The following is a 21,256-nucleotide window of genomic DNA, read 5'->3' on the forward strand; positions in this document are numbered from 1 at the left end:
AGAGGCTGCTCTGTTCTGGTCTTGTTTCCTTTTTTTTTGTTTTGTTTTGTTTTCTTTTTTTTTTTTTTTTTTTAAATATTTTTTCTTTCTTGGATTTAACCATTTCACATGCTGAGAGGATCCAGAGATTCCTTGGGCACAAACCAAAAGGCAACCACGGGGAAAAAGGATGGTTCGCTCAGCCCCCTGCCCTCCCTTGCCAATACCAAAAGCTAACCTGGAAATCTAATACCTCTTTCCTGAAGGAAGCAGTCGCTGGAGGGATCCGAAGGTTGCAAAGTACAAAAAAAAAAAAAAATCTTTAAAATTACGTGGGGAATTTAAAAAAAAAATAAAGAAAAAAAAAAAGAAAGAGCGAGCAAAGAAACCCGCAACACTAGAACCTCATGCGTCACCAAAAGCGATGGCTTTGCAGAGCGCTTCTCCCGCCCGCCCGAGACATGCAAACTCCTCTATTTGTGAAGATACTTCAATAAAAACAAGTTAAAGTAACTGTTCTCAGGGATTGCTTACTAAAAGTAACACAAAAAAAAAAGCATTTATGATACTGTAAATACTATAGTATATGTGTCAATTATTAAATTGTAAAGTTATAATTATTTATAATTCTGTCTTTTATTTGGGGGATACTTGAAATTGTCGTGGGCTGGGGCGATTATTTTTATTATTGCTATTATTATTATTATTATTATAACTATTATTTAAAAAAAAAAACAAAAAACCACACAAAACAAAACCACAGACAAAAAGAGGAGGAGGCACGCGAACGTTTCTCAGGTTCCCGCGGCATCGTCGGCAGCGAGAAGGGTGTGGGGGGAGGCGAACGTCCGCTCGACTCGCAGCCCTGGGACGGACAGACGGACGGACGGACAGCCGGACGGAAGGAGGAGTGGCAGCCCAGCTCTTGAGGACAGCGAAGGAAGGGACTTGGGGACGACGCTCGCTCGGACGCACACGGACGCTGGCGATGGAGGACACGAGCCCCTGGCCTCGGACGCAGCCTCTCCCGGTGGGCGCAGGGGTGCGAGGTGCCTGGGGGGTGTGTGTGTGGGCATCAGGCTGCCCAGCTCCTGGGGAGGGACGGGGGGGACAGGCACAGCTGTGCCACCTTCCCCCCTGCACCGTTCCGCTTCCCGGCTCCGTGGTGCTGCCAACACTCAGCCCGTCCCGGCTTTGCCCCACGCTGGGGGCAGACGCTCCAGCCCCGTGCCGGCAGCTCTTTGGTTTGGGTTCGTTTCTTTGCCAGCGGGTCAGGAGGGCTGGGGGGGGCCAGGGCCGGGCTGGATGGTGACTTGTAGTTAGAGAACGTGGGCTAGTTATCTGCTGTCTGGTTTGACTTTTAATTTTTTTGGCAAGTGACTTGTGTCAGCGCTCCGGCCAGGAAACCAATTGTACTCAGTCTCTGTCACCACCGAACTAGCGGTCTTCAACCAGTCTGTTTCTCTCTTATTATTTTTTTTTCCTTTTTTTTATTTTATTTTATTTTTTGCGTGCGTGCGTGTATGTGTGTGTGCGACCTCTTCATCTGATGTTTAATAATAAAAGGGATGAACGTTACCGCCTGTATCTCTACTGCCTTTCTCTGAAGTCGGAAGGGTCACCACGATGGCTGGGTGGCCTGGCATCACAAGCAGGGCAGAGCCCCAGGTAGGAGGTGGCATCACAGCCCCCCCGTGGCACCCAGCTCCTGGGGCACAAGGAGGGGGACCGGGCACTGGGAAGGCACCCTGGCTGCTTCAGTGTGTCTTGTCTAACAAGAGGACAAGAGTTTAATGGGCATAAACTTGAACGTAAGAAGTTCCATCTAAACGTGAGGAGGAACTTCTTTACTTTGAGGGTGGCAGAGCCCTGGAACAGGCTGCCCAGAGAGGTGGTGGAGTCTCCATTCCTGGAGGCATTCAAAAGCCACCTGGCCATGTTCCTGTGCAATCTGTTCTAGGTAGACCTGCTTTGGTGGGGGGAGTTGGACTAGATGATCTCCAGAGCTCCATCCCAACCCCGTATCGTTGTGATTCTGTAATCCCCGCCACACTCTGCATCAGCAGGTCCCTGCCCACCCTGGTGGCACTGCCCCATCCATGCCAGCTAGAGCAGTGTTGGTGCCCATTTCTCGATCCATCCTGCAGCCAGCCTGGACACTGCAGTGTGGGATCAGCTGGTGTGGCATGGACTCATAACCCAGGGTTCCTGGATGCTGCTGAGCTGCTTTCTGCAGGTTTTGCTGAGGCCCAGGCAGACTTGGCCTTGAGGATCAGAGGAGATGGGGAGGTGTGTGTGGAGCAGAGATCTCCAGGACCAGCAGGGTGGTCCCAAAGAGGCCCTGGGAGCTGGAGGAGGGTGATGGTGCTGCTAGGGCCATGGTGTCTCTGCTGCTATCCCAGCCAGCGTGGCAGGGTGCTGGTGGTGGTAATGTCTGGAGGGCTCCTGCCACGTGGCCAGCTCTCCCCTAGGTGAGTACTGCTGGGTCTCCCACCCACTCAGGGATGCCCTGGGCCAATGTCATGGTGCCTACTCCCACCCAAGCAGGACTGTGGCATGGCTCATGCTGAGCCTGTGGCAGTGGTGGGCTGTGAGCACCACCCCAGCTGCCAGGCTGTCACCCTGCCAGCCTCAGGCAGCACGTCTCCCCTGCAGGGCTGGGCACAGCCCTAGTGCCAGGAGATGCCAATCGTGCCCTGGGCTCACATCCTCTCTCGCAAGCCCTTGGCACAACCCTGCACAGCCCAGCAGGGAGAGGTGTCCCTCTTTCCCCATTCTGACCTGCAGGACTGACCTCACGTGCCCCAGTGCCAAGATGCCACCACTGCCCGTCTCCTCCAGGGCCATCCAGTTCCCCATCCCCCCCCAGCCAGAGCCACACGGCTGCTGCGGAGAAGGTGCTGGTTTAATGCTGCAGCCCAGCCTGGAGCGAGCCCTGTGACAACACACCACTTGGGGTGACTGTGCCCAAACCGGAGTCCTGTCCCCAGGCCCACAGGCTCAGCTGTGCTTGTTGATGTGGCGGGAGTGAGCGTGCACGGCTTCCACGAAGGCACCCACGTGCTCGGGGTTCATGTCAGGGTAGAGGCCGTGGCCCAGGTTGGCGATGTAACGTTGGGTCCCAAAACCCTCCAGCATCTTCCTCACCAGCTCGCCAATCTTCTCCTGTAGGCACGGTGGGAAACCACATGTCAGCCCCATCCAGCCCAGGGTACTCCACCCCCACTGCTCCACTGCTGGCCTGGGGGACTGCTGGGACACGAGCCAGTACTGAAGGTGGGGAAACTGAGGCAGGAGGCCTTTAACACGGGCTGGAACTAGCCCCCATTGCTGGCGATGGCCATGGCTCACCTTGGGTGCGTAGAGAGCGCAGGGATCCAGGTTCCCTTGCAGGGTGACTTCTTTCCCTGTCTGTGCGCTGCAGCGAGGAGGAAGCGGGTAAGTTTTTGTCTGGTGCAGAGGCTGGGGGCAGCTGGGTGCCTGCAGCCCCCACTGCAGGGCACATGGGACCCCTCGGTGCAGCCCCTGGTTGCTGTGAGCTCCATGTAGCATGGGAGCCCAACCATCTTGCTCTCTGGAGCGGAAATCTCCAGGCCAGGGATGGTTCAGGGCAGAGGAAGAGGTAAAGGTACCCAGCCCAGGCACCTGGGCGCTCTGCCAGACTCTTACCGAGCTTCCTGGGGCCGGATGGTCCAGTCGAGACCAACCACCTCGTAACCAGCGTGGGACAGGTCACGCAGCGCGTAGTGTGCGTCCTTCGCAAAGATGATCTGGGGAGGGAGGAGACGGGCAGTGACTCCGCTATGGGTCAGGCCCCTCGCCACGGGCTAGGCTGGGGGAGGCAGGTAGCAGGGGATGCACCCCTCTCCCGCAGCCCCCAGGTGCCATCCAGGCAGCCCCCAACTCACCATGGGCACCAGGGGCAGCGCCTCCTCCTTCAGCTTGCTCTTGACAGCCCGGGCGATGTCTCGGATGTAAGGCAGAGCAAACTCCTGGAACTGCTCCGGGCCCAGGTGCCCCGCGTGGGACTCAAACAGCTGGAGCGCCTGCGGGGGACATGGGACTGAGAGAGCTGCACCTCAGTCCCTCCTCATCCTCCTCTCAGAATCTGGACCCTGTCTGGTCCCTGCCCCCAGTCCCTGCCCTGGCCCCGTGCCCCAGGACACACCTGCGCTCCAGCAGCCACCTGCCCCACCAGGTAGTCAATGATGACATCGGCCAGCAGCCGCAGCAGTCGGTGGCTTGCCTCTGGGTGACGGTAGAGCCAGGTCTTGGCCTTGGACATTGTAGTGGAGCCACCACCTTCAATCATGTAGGACATGAGTGTCCACTGCGGGAAGGAGAGGAGTGCAGTGAGGAGGGTGATGGTGATAGAAGACGTGAGGGGCCGCTCACAGTGCTGAAGGTAGGACCTGTGAGCATCCCAGAGCCTGGACACAGCTGCTCCTGCATTGAATGTCCCCCACCTACACATAACTCTGGGAGCGTCACCGCTGGTACCACCCAAGAAGAGCGAGCAGAGAAGCCCAGCTAGGAAAGAGAAGCCACATCACTTACAGGTGCCCCAGAGAAGCCGATGAGGGGCACCCTGCCCTCCAGGCTGTGTCGTGTCAGTGTGATGGCCTGGAAGACGTAACCCAGCTCTGCGGTCACGTCCACCTTCTGTCGTAGCTTTAGCAGATCCTCCACCTCCTTCAGGGGCTCTGTGAATGTGGGTCCTTTGCCAGGGACCATGACAACCTCCATGCCCAGCGCCTGGGGACAATGGAAGAAGCAGGAATGGGGTGGCCCTGAACCCAGCCCTGTTCCCAGCCGTTGCTCCCCACCAGCTGCCATGGTTCTCACCTGGGGCACCACCAAGATGTCAGAGAAGATGATGGCAGCATCCAGGGGGAATCGTCTAAGCGGCTGCGGAGGAAAGAGGCAGCATCAGTGAGGGGCTGGGACCCCCACCCCATGGAGGACCTGGACAAGGACATGGGGCAGTGGGGTCCCCAAGGGCTGCACAACTTACTGGGGCCACCCGAGGTGGCCAGACCCAAGGTTTTCCCCTGTCCCCATCTGGGTGGGGAGGGGGGACACACAGACACCCACCCCCCGGTGGGGTGCTCACCTGCAGTGTCAGCTCACAGCATAATTTGGGGCTCCGGCAGGTGGCAAAGAAATCCTGCGCCGCCCGGGTCTCCCGGAACTCTGCAAGGGAGCGGCACGAGCATTATGGGTGGGTGTGCCAGGCCCCCCATGCTGTGTCCCCACCCCCCCCTGCACGTCTGTCCCCGCTCACCGGGCAGGTAACGCCCCGCCTGCCGCATGCACCACACCGGGGTGTGCTCCGTCTCCTCCCCGCGCGCCGCCCGCAGGAACGTGTCGTTCTTCAGCTTGGGGAAGCCCTTGGGGCTGCGGATGAAAGAGCAGAGACAGATTGTCACCCACGAGGGGTCCGGGTGCCCTGCCAGACCCCCCTGCAGCTGGGGACTGGGGTTGCCAGGGCCCGTGGCTTGTCCCCACTCCCCAGTGACCACAGGTTAGGGCTTGCGCTTGGCTGTGACAAATGTGACAAATGGTCCCCACCATGGTCCAGAGCTTCTTCCTGCTTGGGCTCCCGAGGCCCTCCCCAGGAGAGGCCATGCCCGGCCCAGGGCCCCAGCAGATTAAGTTATCGGGACCAGCAGCTGCTCCCGCCTGGAGAGATTTGGGGCCAGCGGGGCGCGGGGGTGGGTGGCCCTGCCACCAGTGTCCCCAGCCCCTATCTGTGCAGTGCAGCCCCCAGAGGCCCAGGCACCCGCTGAGGTGGCAACCATGTGTCCCTGACCTCTCCCCCTGCAGTGTCACCGCCGAGGGGCTGCTGTCGCCCGGCCTGCCCTGGGGACAGGGACACCGGGCAACCCCGGGAGAAGGGCAGCACCGTCCTGCTGTGACGGGTGGGGGCCATGAGGACAAAGTCCCCAAAACCTCCAGTGTGGGACCAGTGACTTCACTGCCACACCAGTGGCCCTGCTGACCCATCCCAGCGCAGGAGCAGTATTTCCAGTGCCCCACCAGTGACCCCAGTGCTGGATCCTGGTGTCAGCACCGGGGCCACACCAGTGATCCCAGTACAGGACCCCAGTGCCAGAGCGCTGTCTCCAGCGCTACACCAGTGATCCCAGTGCGGGACCCCAGTGCCAGACCACCATCCCCCGGACCACAACAGTGTCGCCGATGTAGGATCTCAGTGCCAGAGCTCCGTCCCCAGGGCCACACCAGTGTCCCCAGTGCGGGGGCCGTCGCGTGTCCCCCCCCTCACGGCACCAGGAGGCCGAGGAGGGCGGTGGGACGAAAAGGACGCAGATCTGCCTCCCCCACCGCTCTCCCCGGCCCCGGTTACTCACAGGAGCCGCTCGCCGCCCTCCATCCTCCTGCGCCGCTTCCCGGCCACTCCGTTGCCTCCCGACGCGGCCCGCCCCGCCTACGGCCCGCCCCGCCGGCGCCGCCATCTTCCCGTAGTCCCGCCTCTCCGTACGCCGCCATCTTGCCCCGCCCTTTCCGTACGCCGCCATCTTGCCCCGCCCTTTCCGTACGCCGCCGTGCTGCCTGGCTTCCTGCTCCTCTGTACGCCGCCATCTTGCCCTGCTCCTGGATTTTCCGTAAGCGGCACGGGCGCCGCCATCTTGCCCTACGTCCGCCCCACCGGGCGCCGCCATCTTGCCTGGTCGGCGGGCGGGGTTTCCCGTAAACTCGCCGGTGGAGCGAGGTTCGGCCGGTGCTCCCGCCGTCCACGGTGCCCGGGTGCGCGATGCGTGCGGGCGGGGAAGCCCCGCACCAGGTGCTGGGCCGGCTGCGGTTCCTGCTGGAGTGCAGCGAGTGCTTCCGCCGGGCCCGGGCGCTGCCCGCCGCCCTCTGCTACGTGCCGCGGGAGGTGCAGTACAAGATCTGCAAGGACCCCGCCGCCGCCGCTGCTGCCGCCGACCGCAGCCTGCTCAGCGTGTGGGACAGCCCGGGGCCGGCGCGGGGCGGCAAGCGGGCGGCGAGGGCCACCATCGAGGTGCGGAAGGGCGGCTGCCTCCGCGCCACCGGCGAGGAGTACTGCAACGGCGCCGGGCTCTGGGTCAAGCTCAGCAAGGTAACGGCGTGGGGAGGCGGAGGGGGGGGGTGGGGAAAGGAACGGGACCGGCCCGGGAGAGCCGGCGCGGCCTGCGCTGCCCGCGGAGGGGGCCTGTGGGTGCGTCCCCTGAGGGGAGCCGCCCCGTGCCCCGCAGGAGCAGCTGGAGGAGTACCGGAGCGGCTGCGAGCTGGAGGAGGGATGGGTGCTGGTGTGCAAGCACGCCGACGGCGGGGACCGGCTGGTACCGGTGGAGTCCACGGAGCGGATCCAGCGGCAGCAGCAGCTCTTCGGGGTGGACTACAAACCCGTCATCAGGTACGGGGACACCGCCCCCCCCTCTCCCCTAGGTCGCCTTCCCCGGCTCCCCCTTGCACGGCAGAGAGCGGGGGGGTTCTCACATCCCACCCCCCGGTTCACCGCGGCCCCAACTGCGCGGGGTCTCGGCCCCGCAGCCTGTCCTGCCCGGGGCTGGGGACCCCCGGCCCGCTCAGCCACTTCATCCATGAAGTGAGACAATAGGGGTGCCAGATGTGGGGTTTACTGGGTTTGACTCGGTCACTGTGCTTGTCACCTGCCTGGCGGGGTGTGGGCTGGAAGCAGGAGAGATGGTTGGAAGGGGAAAGGTGGTGGGTGAGTCTGGAGGTGATGGAGGATGGACCCCAGTGGGGCTTTAAACCCAAATCTTCTTCCAGGTGCACCAGCTCCTTCTTTCCCATGGGGTTTTCTCACTCCCCTTTTTTCTGGACTGTTTCAGATGGGAGCAAGTGGTGGATCTGACGTACTCCCTGCGCCTCGGAGCGAAGCCCAAGCCCATGGAGCAGGATGAGGCTGCAGTAGAGAAGCTTCGGTATGAGCTGATTCCCAGCTTCTGCTGTGGTTGGGTGCAAGCCACTGTCTCTCCCTGGCAGCTCAGACAGCCATCTCCTGCCGACTGGGGGGAGAGGGGGGAGGACAGGCAGCGGGGAACAGCTCTGCTTGTCACTGTCTTGTCCTAGATCCTGAGTTACATGACACAAGACTAACTTTTCTTCTGAGGGTGGGGAAAATTCCACTTTTAGAAGACTCAAGTGTCTGAATTTGTGAAAATATTTACTTTATAGCCTGCTAGGCTATATGGGATTCAAGGTCTCGGTGGTTTTGAGCCTTGCCAGGTGCCAGTATGAGGCCTGGACATTTGACCCAGGCTGGCCAACAGGATTATTTCATACCACAAACGTCACTCAATTCAATATAAATTAGAAAAGTTTGCTGCGTAGCTCTCTCTCCCTTGATGGCAGTGGTCAAAAGAACTCCTTGCCCTGGTGCCAGACCCTTGAGGCCTTCCTTTCCTCCCAAAGCTGTAGCACTCGCAGTGTCCGACGTTTGTTGCCCACTGCTGGGAGTGGACAGCATCCTACTGATACAACTGGCTGAGTATAATTCTTCTATATCTATATTAGTATTGGGATTAAGACTGGTTCTGTAGTATTATTGTTAATTATCCAGTCTTATCTTGTTAAATCTATTTATATTTCAACCCTTGTGTTACCTTGCTTTCCCCAATTTCACTTTCTGGGTGGGAAGAGGTCATCAGGTGATAGAATAATTGTCTAAACAACAATAAATTGTTATGGGTTCTGTCAAACCATAACAATATGCTGCACAAAACAGAAAACAGGGCAAGACCAAGCAAAGGAGGACATGGACCCACCTTCCCTGACCCATTAGCTTGGCTGCCTCTGGCTCTCCAGACCTCTTAATCCCTTTTCTCTGGTAGGTTTGTGCCCCCAACATGGACTTATGAATGTGACGAAGACCTGGTGCATTTCCTGTATGATCACATTGGGAAGGAGGATGAGAACTTGGGCAGTGTCAAGCAGTATGTGGACAGCATCGATGTCTCGTCCTACACGGTGGGTTCAAGGGACAAGGCTGCATCGGCCCCACTGTACCATGGGGCTGAGAAGTGTATGTGGTGCTGGCTGGGCTGTGTCTGTGAGGATGTGGGAGAGAAACCTGGAGAGCATCATGCAGCATATTGTGTAATGTGGCCCCTGGAGAGTCTGTGGTTTGAGAAGCTAATGCTAATATTAGCTGCTAAGCTGATTTTAGGGAGGGTTTGATGCTCTGTGTGTGTGACCCTAGAGCACTCTAGAGGGTCAGTCCCAGTGACCTGTGTGCTCTGGACTCCGTGTGTCTACCCACAGCCCAGCAAAGGGAATGGGCCAGTTTGATGTCCTCTGGCTCTAGTGATTACTCTCGTTATGAATCTTAAGGGGAAGTTAATCCTACCTCAATCTGATCTTCCTTTCATTCACTTCCCTCTTCCAGGAGGACTTCAATGTGTCATGCTTGACCGACAGCCACGCCGACACGTACTGGGAGAGTGATGGGTCCCAAGGCCAGCACTGGGTGCGGCTCAACATGAAGAAAGGCACCATTGTCAAGTGAGTCACCTCTCCCCTCTGCGATGTCTCACAGCTGGGGCGAGCCCTTCAGCCCCTGCTCTCGGCATGAATCCATCATGGCCCAAATTTTCGCTGTCCCTCAACCCTTGCTCTGGCTCTGAGCTTGAAGGGTTCTTGGCGTTGTCACAGGTACCTGGATCACCAGGTGCCTCTGCTTGATAGCAAGTGTGACCAGGCAATGAGAGAGAGCAGCAATGGGTGCACTTACCTTCTCCTCATTTCATGCTTCCCTTTGTAGGAAGCTCTTGCTGACAGTGGATACCACAGATGAAAACTTCATGCCCAAGCGAGTTGCTGTGTATGGGGGCGAGGGGGACAATCTGAAGAAACTGAACGACGTCGGCATTGATGAGTGAGTGGGTGGAGGTGGAGATGGAGATGGTAGCATGGTCTGTGAGCAGTCATGCCAGCACCAGCCTGGCTTAGGAGGCCCAAGGCTTTGGGACAGACATTTTCCATCTTTGAGCTGCAGGCTCACTTTGCCTACAGTAGCAGTCCTCAGGGGTCTTCTGATCCAATTGAGGGACCCATGGGGATCATGTCACCTGGAGCTGAGGCACCAGCAGGTTCAGGCATTCAGCATAGACCATGTTGTAGGCAACTGGGTCTGGGTTCGTGCTGCAGGCTCCCATTTCAAAAGATGCAAACCCTCTGCCCCTACAAGGGACTGAGTGGATTTTGACAGGAGGGACAAGGGAACAGCTCTTCAGCCCTCGTCTTTGCCGTGTTTGCAGGAGCTACATTGGGGATGTGTGTGTCCTTGAGGACATGACAACACACCTGCCTGTCATCGAGATCCGGATTGTGGAGTGCAGAGGTAGGGCTGGCTGTTATGTCCACATCCCTAATACACCTGTAAGATACTGTACATTAAGAGTTTGTTCCTGTGGCTTGTACTTTTGGCCCCGTGGGCTGTTTTAGATGAGATGCAGAAGAACCATGGGAAACTCAAGGGGAACCTGGAGGTTTGCAAGCTCTTGGCTTTCATCCTATCTTTCTTTGCCTTTGAATATTTTTTTTTTCTTTTTTCTTCTGTTAATGACCTGCTGCTTCTTCACAGAAGTATTTCAGGCTCTCAGTGCCCAGCCCCAGAGCTGGTAGAGCTGGTCACATTCCTAGTGCTTTTACTTGTAGACCCCCCATGCTGGAAGGTGTGCTTTTGCATGGTCTTAGTGTATCATCCATGGTCTTCCTTGGCAGATGATGGGATTGATGTTCGTCTCCGAGGCATCAAAATCAAATCCTCCCGACAGAGGGACTTGGGGCTCAGTGCAGACATGTTCCAGCTGTCCAATTTGGTGCGTTACCCTCGCCTCGAAGGGACAGACCCTGACCTGCTGTACCGACGGGCTGTGCTCATTCAAAGGTACTGTGTGGAGGGGGGGGCAGAAAAGTGGAGTGGTGTTGTCTACAGGGCTTGGTGCCAACACGAGTATGGCTGGAAGCTGTAAAACTGTGACTCCCCTTGGGACAGGCATCCTTGACCCGGGAGAAAATAATACAGTCATTTGGGCACAAAATGGGCTCTCTCCCCTACATGTTCAGAGGAGTTTTGCAGCTTAAGTTTGGTGTCCTGCATGTCACAAGCACAGTGTATCTGTGTGGAGTGTGGGGCAGGCGCATGCAGAGTCCTGTGCGAGGGGTGCAAGGTCCCTGCAGTGCCCAGGGAGTGAGAATGTAGTGCCAAAGGCTCTGAGGTGTATAAAACTATGCTGGGTTGGGTTTGGATCAGATGTTGCTTTTTTAAATTGTGTCCAAGGGTATCTGGCCTGGAATAGGCTTGTGCAGATCCCTGTCCTTTCCGTGTCGCAATACCTTCTTCTTTGGAATTTAGGTTCATCAAGCTCCTGGACAGTGTCCTGCATCACTTGGTGCCAGCCTGGGACCACACTGTTGGCACGTTCAGCAAACTCAAGGTGAGTGATTCCCTCTATGTCTTGAGGGGCTGTGGTCTGTCAGGGTGATTGCATCTGGGCTGTGGCAGGAGAGGCAGTTGCTGCCTGTCGCCTTTAAAGCAGCTCAAGGGAATTATCTGGCTGAGTTCAGTCTATTAAAGCTGTGAAAGGTGATATTGTTTAGAGCCTAGTTTCCTGCTAAAATGCTGATGTGGAAACATGTAGCTGAGGGGTAACAAGTAGAATCAAACCAGAGCACTTCACCCTCAAAAGGACTTGGACCATAGCAGAGCATGAGCTGGACACATCCCCTCCAGATCTCAGCCCAGGACACTCTGTTCCTACACTTGCTGCCAGCAGCTTTGAACTGTCAGTGTCCGAACTGCAAGGGTTTTACCAATAGCTTCTTTCTGGCTTTAATAAGCTTTTATTTCCATCTTTCTCATAAGACTGAGTTTGTCCCTCCAGTTGTCTGTTTTCCTTACATCCTCTCCCAGAATATGTGCCAGACATTGCTGGATTAGCCCCATTCTGTATGTTTCCAGGCCTGGTGTTACAAAATACTAATTCCTGTGCCAGCTCAACACAGGACCCAAAGCATTTGCTTTCATTAAAATAGCAGTGATAGTAAGACCAACGTTGTGGTGAGGGTGAAGGAGAGTCCAAGCAACACTGGAGTGTGAGCATCAGATGACAAATGATGGAGAGGGGACTGGGCTTGGTATTTTCCTTAAGCCAGAAAGCAAAATCTTTCAGAGGCAGGGATAGAGCACTTGTTGTCAAGGAGAACGTGTTTATGTGTGGAAGGCAGTGGCCCTGGGAAGGAGAGAGACCTGGCAGTGCAGTGGCTTCAGTAGGAAGCAGATGGGTGACGTGTTTGGGCCACTGGACACTTCTGACATTTTGGACATACCTGTTGGCAGCATATCAAGCAGTTCTTGCTGCTGTCCAAGAGGCGCACAGCTCTCATTACCCAGTGTCTGAAGGACTCAGAGACCAGCAAGCCCAATTTCATGCCCCGGCTCTATATTAACCGACGCCTGGCTATGGAGCACCGAGACAACCCTGCCCTGGACCCCAGCTGCAAGAACGCTGTCTTCACCCAGGTACTGTCCCTCCTGGAAGGGTCCCCACTGCTCTGGGGAATGTGGGGCATCCCAAAGCGAAAATGAACCACACAGAGGTGGGTGGAAGGGGCACATTGGAGCTAGAGACACCTGGAGTCCTCAAGGCCTCTGCATATGACTCGTAGGCTCTACAGTTACATGTGCTGATGATCCCATATCCAGGAATAACATCTAGGAGGGATTTGGGATCTCCGAGTTGAAATCTCTACTCTATCCTGGATGCTCTCTGTGGCATGCTGCTAATGCAGAGCATAACAATCTTGTTACACTAAAAGGGCAGCAAAGAATTTTTGTGTGACAGCAGCACTGCAGCTGCATACAGTCCAGTATCATGGTTTTATAGCAATGGTGATCTTCCTATTCTCATTCTCCCTGGACCCCCAAAAGTGCTATTGCTTTGTGTGTGCACAAACAGCCCAGACTGCCATGAGGTGTAATGTGTGTTCAGTGTAACTCCAAGGCCAGAAGGCTCCATAGAGGGGTTAGTGCTGTAATTTAGGTTCCCTCTCCAAAAATGAAGGGCTGCTAGACCATTTAGAATCATCTTTGGTCAGGTATTAAAAGTTTGGGACAAACCAGATTTCTTCCAATTTCCTGTTGTCAGTTCCCCTGGAGAGGGGATACCAGCCTTGATCTCTGCTTGTTGCAGGTGTATGAAGGCCTGAAACCCTCGGACAAGTTTGAAAAGCCTCTAGATTATAGGTAAGCAGTGTCACGGGGAAGGAGGGGATCATGCAGTGCTGGGAGCTATGTCCTCTGTCACAGCAGGGTGTGTGGGATGCCTCTGTGTGTCCTGTGCTCTGGAGAAGGTTTGCTAGGGCAGGAGCCAGCTCAGCCACGGGATCCGGGCCTGTTCCCCAAGGTGTCACCTCCTTACTGAGGATGCAGCTGTCTCTGGAGGTTGAGATCTTGTCCTGTCCTTAAGCCCAGGCTGGACCAGCTTAGTCCCCCGCTATCCCTGTTGTGCGTGCTGCCTCCACAGCATCTCCCTGGCTTTGAGCAGCTCCTCAGGCAATGCCTGGTTCTCCGCAGGTGGCCATTGCGTTATGACCAGTGGTGGGAGTGCAAATTCATCGCAGAGGGCATCATCGACCAAGGTAGGTGCTGTGTTAGGCAAGGGCTCCTCTGGAGCAGAGTTGGGGGTTGGTGGGGTGACTATTGCTGTAGGGGCTCTTGTTTGCTCCCAGTATTACTACCCATGGAGCAAAGAGATAAGGCAGGTTGCCTTGTCCTGCCACTCTTGGCCGTGTCCTCAGATAAGAAGTGCTGCTTGCTGGGATGGGGGCCAGACCTCTGCTAACAGCAGCTTTGACAGGTCTAATGCTTCCTCTGGCCACGCCAGGGATGTTATTTCTCCTGTCTTATTTCCCCCAGTGCCATAAGGCTCCGACAAGAGCCTCCTGCTCAGCCCTGGGCCAGGTTGGCCCAAAATTTCTCATCTTTGCTTCATAATTCTGAGGGTCACCACGTGAGGAGTTCACATCACTCAAAATGCCCTTCTTTTGGGGTTGCAGGTGGCGGTTTTCGGGACAGCCTGGCAGACATGTCGGAGGAGCTGTGTCCCAGCTCGGCAGACACCCCTGTGCCTCTGCCCTTCTTTGTGCGCACGTCCAACCAGGTGCTGTGGGTCAGGGTATTTGAGGCAGATCTTTCTGTGCCTGGTAATGCAGTGCTGTCCCTGTCCCCGTGCATGCCAGGGACGTATCTACTTTCACTGGTCCAAAGCTTTTCCTCGTGAAGGATTGGGTAGATTACTTTGTGGCATCTCGTTTTAGGATATGCTGACAAGTGCCTGGATACTTGTCTCTCTCTAGGAATATTGCCAAGGAGGATGGAGGGGTTAGCCCAATTCTGTTGTGAGAAGTGCCCAGAGGCACTGCAGGAGCTGAGTTTGTGGTGCTTCATGCTGCGCTGAGATCATGACTTGGAGTTTTGCCTTTCACTCTTGTAGGGTAACAGCACTGGAGAAGCCAGGGACATGTACGTCCCCAACCCCTCCTGTAAAGACTTCCCAAAGTATGAGTGGATTGGGCAAATCATGGGAGCAGCTCTGAGGGGCAAGGAATTTCTGGTAAGCTTTCAAACTCATCCCTGCATGGAGGTTTGCTGGAAAGGAAGCTTTTAGCCCCCTTCTGTGGCCTGTCTGATGGGAGCATGGGAGGGCTCTGTGATCACACACTGGGACAAAAGGTGTTTGGCAGGATTTGGGGTCGAGGGGTTAGGAGAGCTTGCAGCCTGAGTTTTGGGAGATGCTGCTGGGAGCTTGGGAGAGGGTGTCTGGTCTCTGCTCAGCTATGATGAGCTCTGCATGTGGATGGGGGGAAGAGGGAATCTCCTTTGTGTGTCTGCACTGTTGAGCCCTATCTGTGTCTATGGGGATGTCTCCTTTACACAGGCTCAGCAAAATCCTTGTTTTCCCTCAGGTCCTGGCTCTTCCTGGCTTCGTATGGAAACAATTAACAGGGGAGGAGGTCAGCTGGAGCAAAGACTTCCCTGCCGTGGACTCTGTGCTGGTGAGAGGGATTGGGAGGCTGTGCCTATCCTATTCCTTGTGACACTCAGCAAGGTGGTGATTTGTGTCCCTGTCCTCATGTTGTACTTGCTTCCTCCTGTGGTGTGTCAAAGAAACATACACAAAAAGGTCACTCTTAGCATTTGATGCATCCTGTAGCTAATATAGAGATGTAGCCTTGCTGACTACAGCTTCAAGCAGGCAATGCCCCTAACATCTGCTAAACAGCTTTGGGGTGGTGTATCCCATGCTGTGCTGCTGTTGCAGTCACTCCAGACCATGTCTGGGAAGGGGGGAGGTTGGGGCTTGGGCGCACCACTGTCTACTGGGCATCTCTCTAAGTAGTCCTCCTCTGGTTCCTGGGCAGGTGAAACTCCTGGAGGTGATGGAAGTTATGGACAAAGACACCTTTGAGTTCAAATTTGGAAATGAGCTGACCTACACGACGGTGCTGAGTGACCAGCGCATGGTGGAGCTGATCCCCAATGGCAGCAGCACTGTGGTGCGCTATGAGGACCGCAAGGAGTTCATCCGCCTGGTGCAGAAGGCTCGACTGGAGGAAAGCAAGGAGCAGGTAGTGCTGTCCCAAAGCATCAGTGGTTGTTGAGTTCCCAAAGACATCAGGAGTGTCCCTGTGCTCCCTTAGTGCAATAGTAGGCAGTCCTTTTTGGTGAGGTCCTGGAGCCTATGGAGTTGTTGGGAAGCAAAGTGGCTTGTAGCAGCGTGGGAGACATGGGGGTTTATTCCCAGCTCTGACACAGACATCCTGAATGAACTGGGATTCGTCTCTGTGGGATCCTGTTCCCTCCTTCAGGTTCCTTGGAGCACTTGCTGAGCAGTCATGTGGCTTGCGCCCAGTTGAGTCCCGAGGCTCAACCATGAGCCAAGGAGATGGGCAAGACATACTGCTTACCTGCCCTGTCTCCTTTTCAGATCATGGCCATGCAGGCTGGGCTGCTGAAGGTGGTGCCCCAAGCTGTTCTTGACCTCCTCACCTGGCAGGAGCTGGAAAAAAAAGTCTGTGGAGACCCTGAAGTCACAGTTGATGCCTTGAAGAAGCTCAGTAAGTGAAGGGCTCTACTCAAAACTCTGTCCCTGAAAATGAGACTTTTCTCTCTGTGCTGGTACAAGCAGAGGTGTAGGAGGCCATATTAGCCTTTATTACAGTAGGAATGTGGACCTCTATATTTCTTGCCTTTAGCTGGCTGTTGATGCAGGCAGGGTGTCCCTTTTTCTCCATACTGGGCCTCATAATAGAGGCTGGGGCATCCCTAGTCTGCCAGTAACTAAGCCTCTGTGGAGCTGAGATGTGGATCTGGATGTGCTTTCTGGGAGAGGCCTGACTGCACGTGTCCCTCGCACCTTGGGTCTTCCCGCATTAGCAGAGGACCCATAGGTGAGCAGGGGAGGCCCTGTCCTAATTTATCTAGAAAGAGCTTGGATCTTTAATAAATTTCTTTTCTGTATCTTTTCTGCCAGCCCGTTTCGAGGACTTTGAGCCATTGGACACCCGTGTTCAGTACTTCTGGGAAGCACTCAATAACTTCACCAATGGTGAGTGATTTGCTCTGTCCCTGCGTATCCTGTGCCATGACAGCCCCTGCATGATGGCTGGGAACTGGGAGGGTGAAACCCCCCTCATTGCTGGCTGGGGAATAGATGGGAGCCAAGGAGAGCAAGCAATTAGGCTGAAGAAACCACTTGCTAGCACTGGAGATACCTGGAAGTGGCTGTACTCCATCTCGCATCCCTCTAGGGTCTGCTCATATCTTTGCTTTTACTTCACAGAGGATCGTAGCCGCTTCCTCAGATTTGTCACTGGCAGAAGCCGCCTTCCAGCACGGATCTACATCTATCCAGACAAGATGGGGTGAGTCCATTCTCCTGTAGACTGCAAGGCTGACATCCCACAGACAAGGGATGTGTGGTCTGGTCTCCCCTGCCTCGCTGGCCTGCTGGTTCTGACCACTTTGTCACCTTCTCCCCAAGCTCGGAGACGACAGATGCTTTGCCGGAGTCATCCACCTGCTCCAGCACCCTCTTCTTGCCCAACTATGCCACGTAAGTTTTTGGTGCTTCCCTACATCTGAGGGACTGTGTGGGCTCTTTTCTTAACCTTGGTACTGACCCATAGGGCCCCATCGCTTTGTCACGCTTATGTCCCCTTGCTTTTACCATGTGGCTGCTGTGATTCTCTCCGTGAGCATCTGGTGAAGCATAGCGTCCATCTTAGAAAGCATCTTGTCCTCTCAGCTGGCAAATGCAGCAATGGCAACTCCTCTTTGTCTTTTATTTTTCCCCTCCTGCCATCCCTAGAGCCAAGGTGTGTGAAGAGAAGTTGCGTTATGCCGCCTATAACTGCGTGGCCATTGACACAGACATGAGCCCGTGGGAAGAGTGATGTTGCCACCTGACCAAGCAGCATGGACAATCATTCGACAAAATGGTGCAGTGGGAAGAGCTCCCTTGCCCTCCCCTCCCCCCAGGATGTGTATATATAATAAACATATAGGTGTGAAGCCTGGCTCCTAGCAGTGGTAATCAGCACCTCCTTGGACATGGAGGTTCAGGACTTCAGCAGGGTGGGAGCTAGCTTGGAGTGTAAATGTGACTGCCCAGCCCTCATGCATCAGAAAGGTATGGTAGGCTTTTGTAACAAGTTTCTTCTCCACTTGTCCCTCTTGTAGCTCCACAACCCTTGCTCCTCTCGGGTTGTGCTCTGCTCCAAACAGAAGTGGGATAGGGCCACAAAGCTGCACGTCAGGTTACAGCACAGGACAGAGAACTAGGAACTGCTGCTGAAACCATGGGGATGCTTAGAGATGCACACTGCATCTGTGCCTTGGTGTCCTGACCACGTTCCCTCACCTGAGGTTAATGGAAATGAGATTGTCTAGATTTAAGAAGAAATGGGACAGTCTGGTGGCAGGTGCTGCAGGGGTGCTTCTGGCCACCAGGTGTCACAGCAAACCTGCACAGCAGGACTGCAGGTGCAGTTAGGAAAGGGCTCCCACACTTTTACATAGCATAAAATTCCAGTTCCTGTGGCCACCCGTGGGTCCCTGCACCTCTTGCACAGCAGCAACTGCTGGGGGAGCTGCTCCCCTGCAGGAGATGGGAACTGTCTGCTTCCCTCCTGCTCTGTAGCATTCAGTTCTGTTTCTGGCATGTCTGGTGGCCTAGCAGCTGTTCTCCTAGGCTCTTTAAGCCTTGGTTTTTCCCTTAAAGCCATATATATATATTTACAACTAATCTGTTCTAGTTCTCATGGAGGTGTGCAGGCCCGACAAGCTCTTCTCCAAGACAGCAGGGGTTAGAGCAGTAGCACGGCAGTGCTGGACTCTGCTCCTCTCTGCCGTGGGGAGGTAGGTGGAGGTTTCAGGTGGACAGGGAAAGCCTTTGCCCCAGGGGAGTGTAGAGACTGGGATTACCAAGGGTTGGAGCTCCTTGAGCAGATGGACTCGAAGTGTGTGAGCAAGGAGTGGGCAATGAAAGCTTTACAACTTCAAGACCATTGAAAATGTTCCTTGATCTTCCAGCCCTTGGCGGGGCTATTTATTGCCTAGCACTGGGAACTACCAGATGTCGGTCCACTTTTATACCCCCAGCTCCATCTTCAGCCTGTGTGGTCTGTTGGACCACCAATATGAAGAGCCACTGAGTCACCAGAGTTTCACTGGAATGGGGCTAATGCTGCGAGTTGGGATTTATCCTCTCTTAACACTTTGTGCCTTTTCCCCCTCTGTTGGAGAATCTGTCATCCAGAAATCACTTCCTGTTGTAAATCAAATCCTTCCCTTCTCCAGTTTCCTTTGAAACTACTGTATTCCCGGATCTGCTGAGGGGGTTTGTACTAAAAGGGGTGTAGGACCAGGAGAGAGCACGTGCTGCCATCTCCCGTGTGATGGTGAATAGAAGGAGTCTGAGGTGAGTGAGGAAGCTGTTTCTGGGCAGCCTTTTCCTCTATCAGAACCTTCCATGCTCAGCTGGGTGGGTGTGAAGTCCCATCTGCTGGAGGAGGCTTTTTTTGTAAATCTCTGAGTTATCTCAGAATTGAGCTTTGTGGCTCATTTCAACGACCAGCATGATCAGGAGCGGAGCCAGTGTGATACCTTTCCATGCTGGTGGCTGAGTCGCTTCTTAGGGTGTCTGTTTTAAATTGGCATGAGTGAGCTGGTGCAAGGACTTTGATCTGTTGGCTTGGCCTCAGTCAGGAGCTTCAGCGTCAAGCTGGGATTTGAAATGAGCCATCCTAGATCCTTTCTGGCCACTGATGTTTGGGTGGAATCAGACCTCCTTTTTCCAGCATTGCCCACTTGTCTCTAAGGGAGATCAGCAGAAGGGCACTATTTACTGCTATTTACTGAGCAGTACTAAAAAGAACTAAATGGCTCAACCCTTTGCAGCAGCTCTGCCACCAGCTTTATAGGGTGATGTGGCCATGGAGGGAGGGCACGGGACCCTCCTGGCTGCGGTGGCCACAGTTAGGAGCAAGGCAGAAGTTTTCTTTTCTCTTGCAGCGTGGTTCAGGGCACTTTGCTCCTGGTGAGGCTGGTGCCCATTGCTGTGCCTCGCCACAGCGACGCCTGTTCAACAGATAGTGCTGCAGGGGTGACAGCTGTCACCTCTCTGTGTTGTGCCTTTGCAGGCACAGGGATGGGGCTGGACTCTGACCTGCCAGGAGAGCAGGCAGGCACCGGAGAGGTGCCGGGGACCTTTGAGCTCTGCCAGCCTGGTTGTTTCCTGATCCCTAAACACAGCTCTTTGTGCCCAGCCTGGAGCAGTTCAGGTAGCATGGGGTGGAGCTGAGTTGTTCTCTGCCACCACCTTGCCATGGTATGTGACAACAGGCAGACATGACGTGAGGTGCCAGCGTTCTGGGGTGGTTGGGTGCTGCTGGGTGTCACAGCCTTTCTCCTGCTGCCAGGATGCCACCACTAGCTGGGATAAAGCTGCTTCTGGGCAGGGAATCCCATCATCCTCCCCAGCAGGTGCTCAGAGCCTCCCTACCTCCTGCAAGCCTGACTGGCTGGTTCTCCTAATAGCAGGGTCTCCACTCCCCTCTTTTCCCTGTCCATGCCAGAGATGTAGCCCTGTGCCCTGACCCACCAGGGACCCCTCACTGCTTGTAGGGATGCAGGCAATGACAGGGGCATTGGAAGCCAGGGGCGAGCAGAGTCCTAAGCTGTGGGATGAGGGGATGTGGGTGACCTAGGTCTCCTCTGGCCAGGGACTGAGGTGGCCGTAGCACAGCCACATCTTTGATGATGGAGCCAGACTCTTTTCAGTGGTTCCCAGTGACAGGATGAGGGGCAACGGGCACAAGCTGGAACATGGGGAGTTCCATTTAAATATGAGGAAGAACTTCTTTATGGTGAGGGTGACAGAGCCCTGGAACAGGCTGCCCAGGGGGGTTGTGAAGTCCCCTTCTCTGGAGATCTTCAAGCCCCACCTGGATGCAGTCCTGAGTGATGTGCTCTGGGCATCCCTGCTTTGGCAGGGGAGTGGGACTCGATGATCTCTAGAAGGTCCCTTCCAACCCTGACAATTCCGTGATCTTGTCAAAGCGGGGATGAGGGCACACAGCTGGGGTGACGAAGGGCCGGGGTGTGCCGGGGGGAAGGTCGGGGAGGAGGCGGCTGCCGGCGGCGGGGCGGCCCCGGAGGGTTGAGGCGGGCGCGGCGACACCGGCACCGCGGGCACCGGCGGGGGCACAGCAGCGGGACAGGTGGGGGAACAGCAGCGGGGACAGCCCGTGGCGCAGCGGGAGCGGTACCGGAGGTCGGGAGTGGGGGGGGGGGACAGGGCACGGGGCCCCCCGCCGTCCACGGTGCGTGATGCGTGCGGGCAGGGAAGCCCCGCACCAGGTGCTGGGCCGGCTGCGGTTCCTGCTGGAGTGCAGCGAGTGCTTCCGCCGGGCCCGGGCGCTGCCCGCCGCCCTCTGCTACGTGCCGCGGGAGGTGCAGTACAAGATCTGCAAGGACCCCGCCGCCGCCGCTGCTGCCGCCGACCGCAGCCTGCTCAGCGTGTGGGACAGCCCGGGGCCGGCGCGGGGCGGCAAGCGGGCGGCGAGGGCCACCATCGAGGTGCGGAAGGGCGGCTGCCTCCGCGCCACCGGCGAGGAGTACTGCAACGGCGCCGGGCTCTGGGTCAAGCTCAGCAAGGTAACGGCGGGGCGCCCCCCCCCCCCCCCCCCCCCCCCCCCCCCCCCG

The 21,256-nt window shown here is 56.0% G+C and overlaps 3 protein-coding genes across 3 annotated transcripts in view; 2 read left to right on the forward strand and 1 right to left on the reverse strand.

The window, feature by feature from the left end:
- Positions 1-2,866: 2,866 nt before the first annotated feature.
- UROD (uroporphyrinogen decarboxylase) lies at positions 2,867-6,419 on the reverse strand. Its single transcript, XM_014939377.1, has 10 exons — positions 6,351-6,419; positions 5,264-5,376; positions 5,093-5,172; positions 4,825-4,887; positions 4,537-4,734; positions 4,148-4,309; positions 3,888-4,025; positions 3,649-3,749; positions 3,331-3,397; positions 2,867-3,144 (listed from the first exon to the last, which is right to left on the reverse strand). The coding sequence occupies exons 1-10, from the start codon at positions 6,371-6,373 to the stop codon at positions 2,980-2,982; spliced, it is 1,110 nt and encodes a 369-aa protein (XP_014794863.1). The 5' UTR covers positions 6,374-6,419; the 3' UTR covers positions 2,867-2,979.
- A 139-nt stretch (positions 6,420-6,558) lies between these two features.
- On the forward strand, positions 6,559-17,563 carry HECTD3 (HECT domain containing E3 ubiquitin protein ligase 3). Its single transcript, XM_014939376.1, has 21 exons — positions 6,559-7,081; positions 7,218-7,378; positions 7,818-7,910; positions 8,820-8,955; positions 9,374-9,489; positions 9,749-9,862; positions 10,245-10,327; positions 10,711-10,876; positions 11,345-11,426; positions 12,329-12,511; positions 13,182-13,234; positions 13,565-13,629; positions 14,047-14,150; positions 14,484-14,603; positions 14,956-15,045; positions 15,412-15,618; positions 15,978-16,107; positions 16,524-16,598; positions 16,833-16,914; positions 17,034-17,105; positions 17,361-17,563. The coding sequence occupies exons 1-21, from the start codon at positions 6,755-6,757 to the stop codon at positions 17,443-17,445; spliced, it is 2,544 nt and encodes an 847-aa protein (XP_014794862.1). The 5' UTR covers positions 6,559-6,754; the 3' UTR covers positions 17,446-17,563.
- A 3,318-nt stretch (positions 17,564-20,881) lies between these two features.
- The window catches only part of LOC106886265 (E3 ubiquitin-protein ligase HECTD3-like), an 8,568-nt gene continuing 8,193 nt past the window's right edge, over positions 20,882-21,256 (forward strand). Inside the window, exon 1 of the mRNA XM_014939031.1 lies at positions 20,882-21,208. Coding sequence (XP_014794517.1) covers positions 20,882-21,208 — 327 coding nt within the window. The remainder of the gene's footprint in view (positions 21,209-21,256) is intronic.

Source organism: Calidris pugnax, unplaced genomic scaffold, assembly GCF_001431845.1.
Source record: "Calidris pugnax isolate Ruff unplaced genomic scaffold, ASM143184v1 scaffold18, whole genome shotgun sequence".
Classification (NCBI taxonomy): Eukaryota; Metazoa; Chordata; class Aves; order Charadriiformes; family Scolopacidae; genus Calidris; species Calidris pugnax.

Excerpts from the sequence above, each read along its gene's own strand:
- UROD (XM_014939377.1), bottom strand. The coding sequence starts at position 6,373 with ATGGAGGGCGGCGAGCGGCTCCT. Across the intron at positions 3,750-3,887 it reads CGCTGCCCCTGGTGCCCATG|ATCATCTTTGCGAAGGACGC; the intron begins GTGAGTTGGGGG and ends CTCCCTCCCCAG. Across the intron at positions 3,398-3,648 it reads ATCCGGCCCCAGGAAGCTCG|CGCACAGACAGGGAAAGAAG; the intron begins GTAAGAGTCTGG and ends TCCTCGCTGCAG.
- HECTD3 (XM_014939376.1), top strand. The coding sequence starts at position 6,755 with ATGCGTGCGGGCGGGGAAGCCCCGCACCAGGTGCTGGGCCGGCTGCGG. Across the intron at positions 9,863-10,244 it reads AACGACGTCGGCATTGATGA|GAGCTACATTGGGGATGTGT; the intron begins GTGAGTGGGTGG and ends CCGTGTTTGCAG. Across the intron at positions 14,604-14,955 it reads TGAGGGGCAAGGAATTTCTG|GTCCTGGCTCTTCCTGGCTT; the intron begins GTAAGCTTTCAA and ends GTTTTCCCTCAG.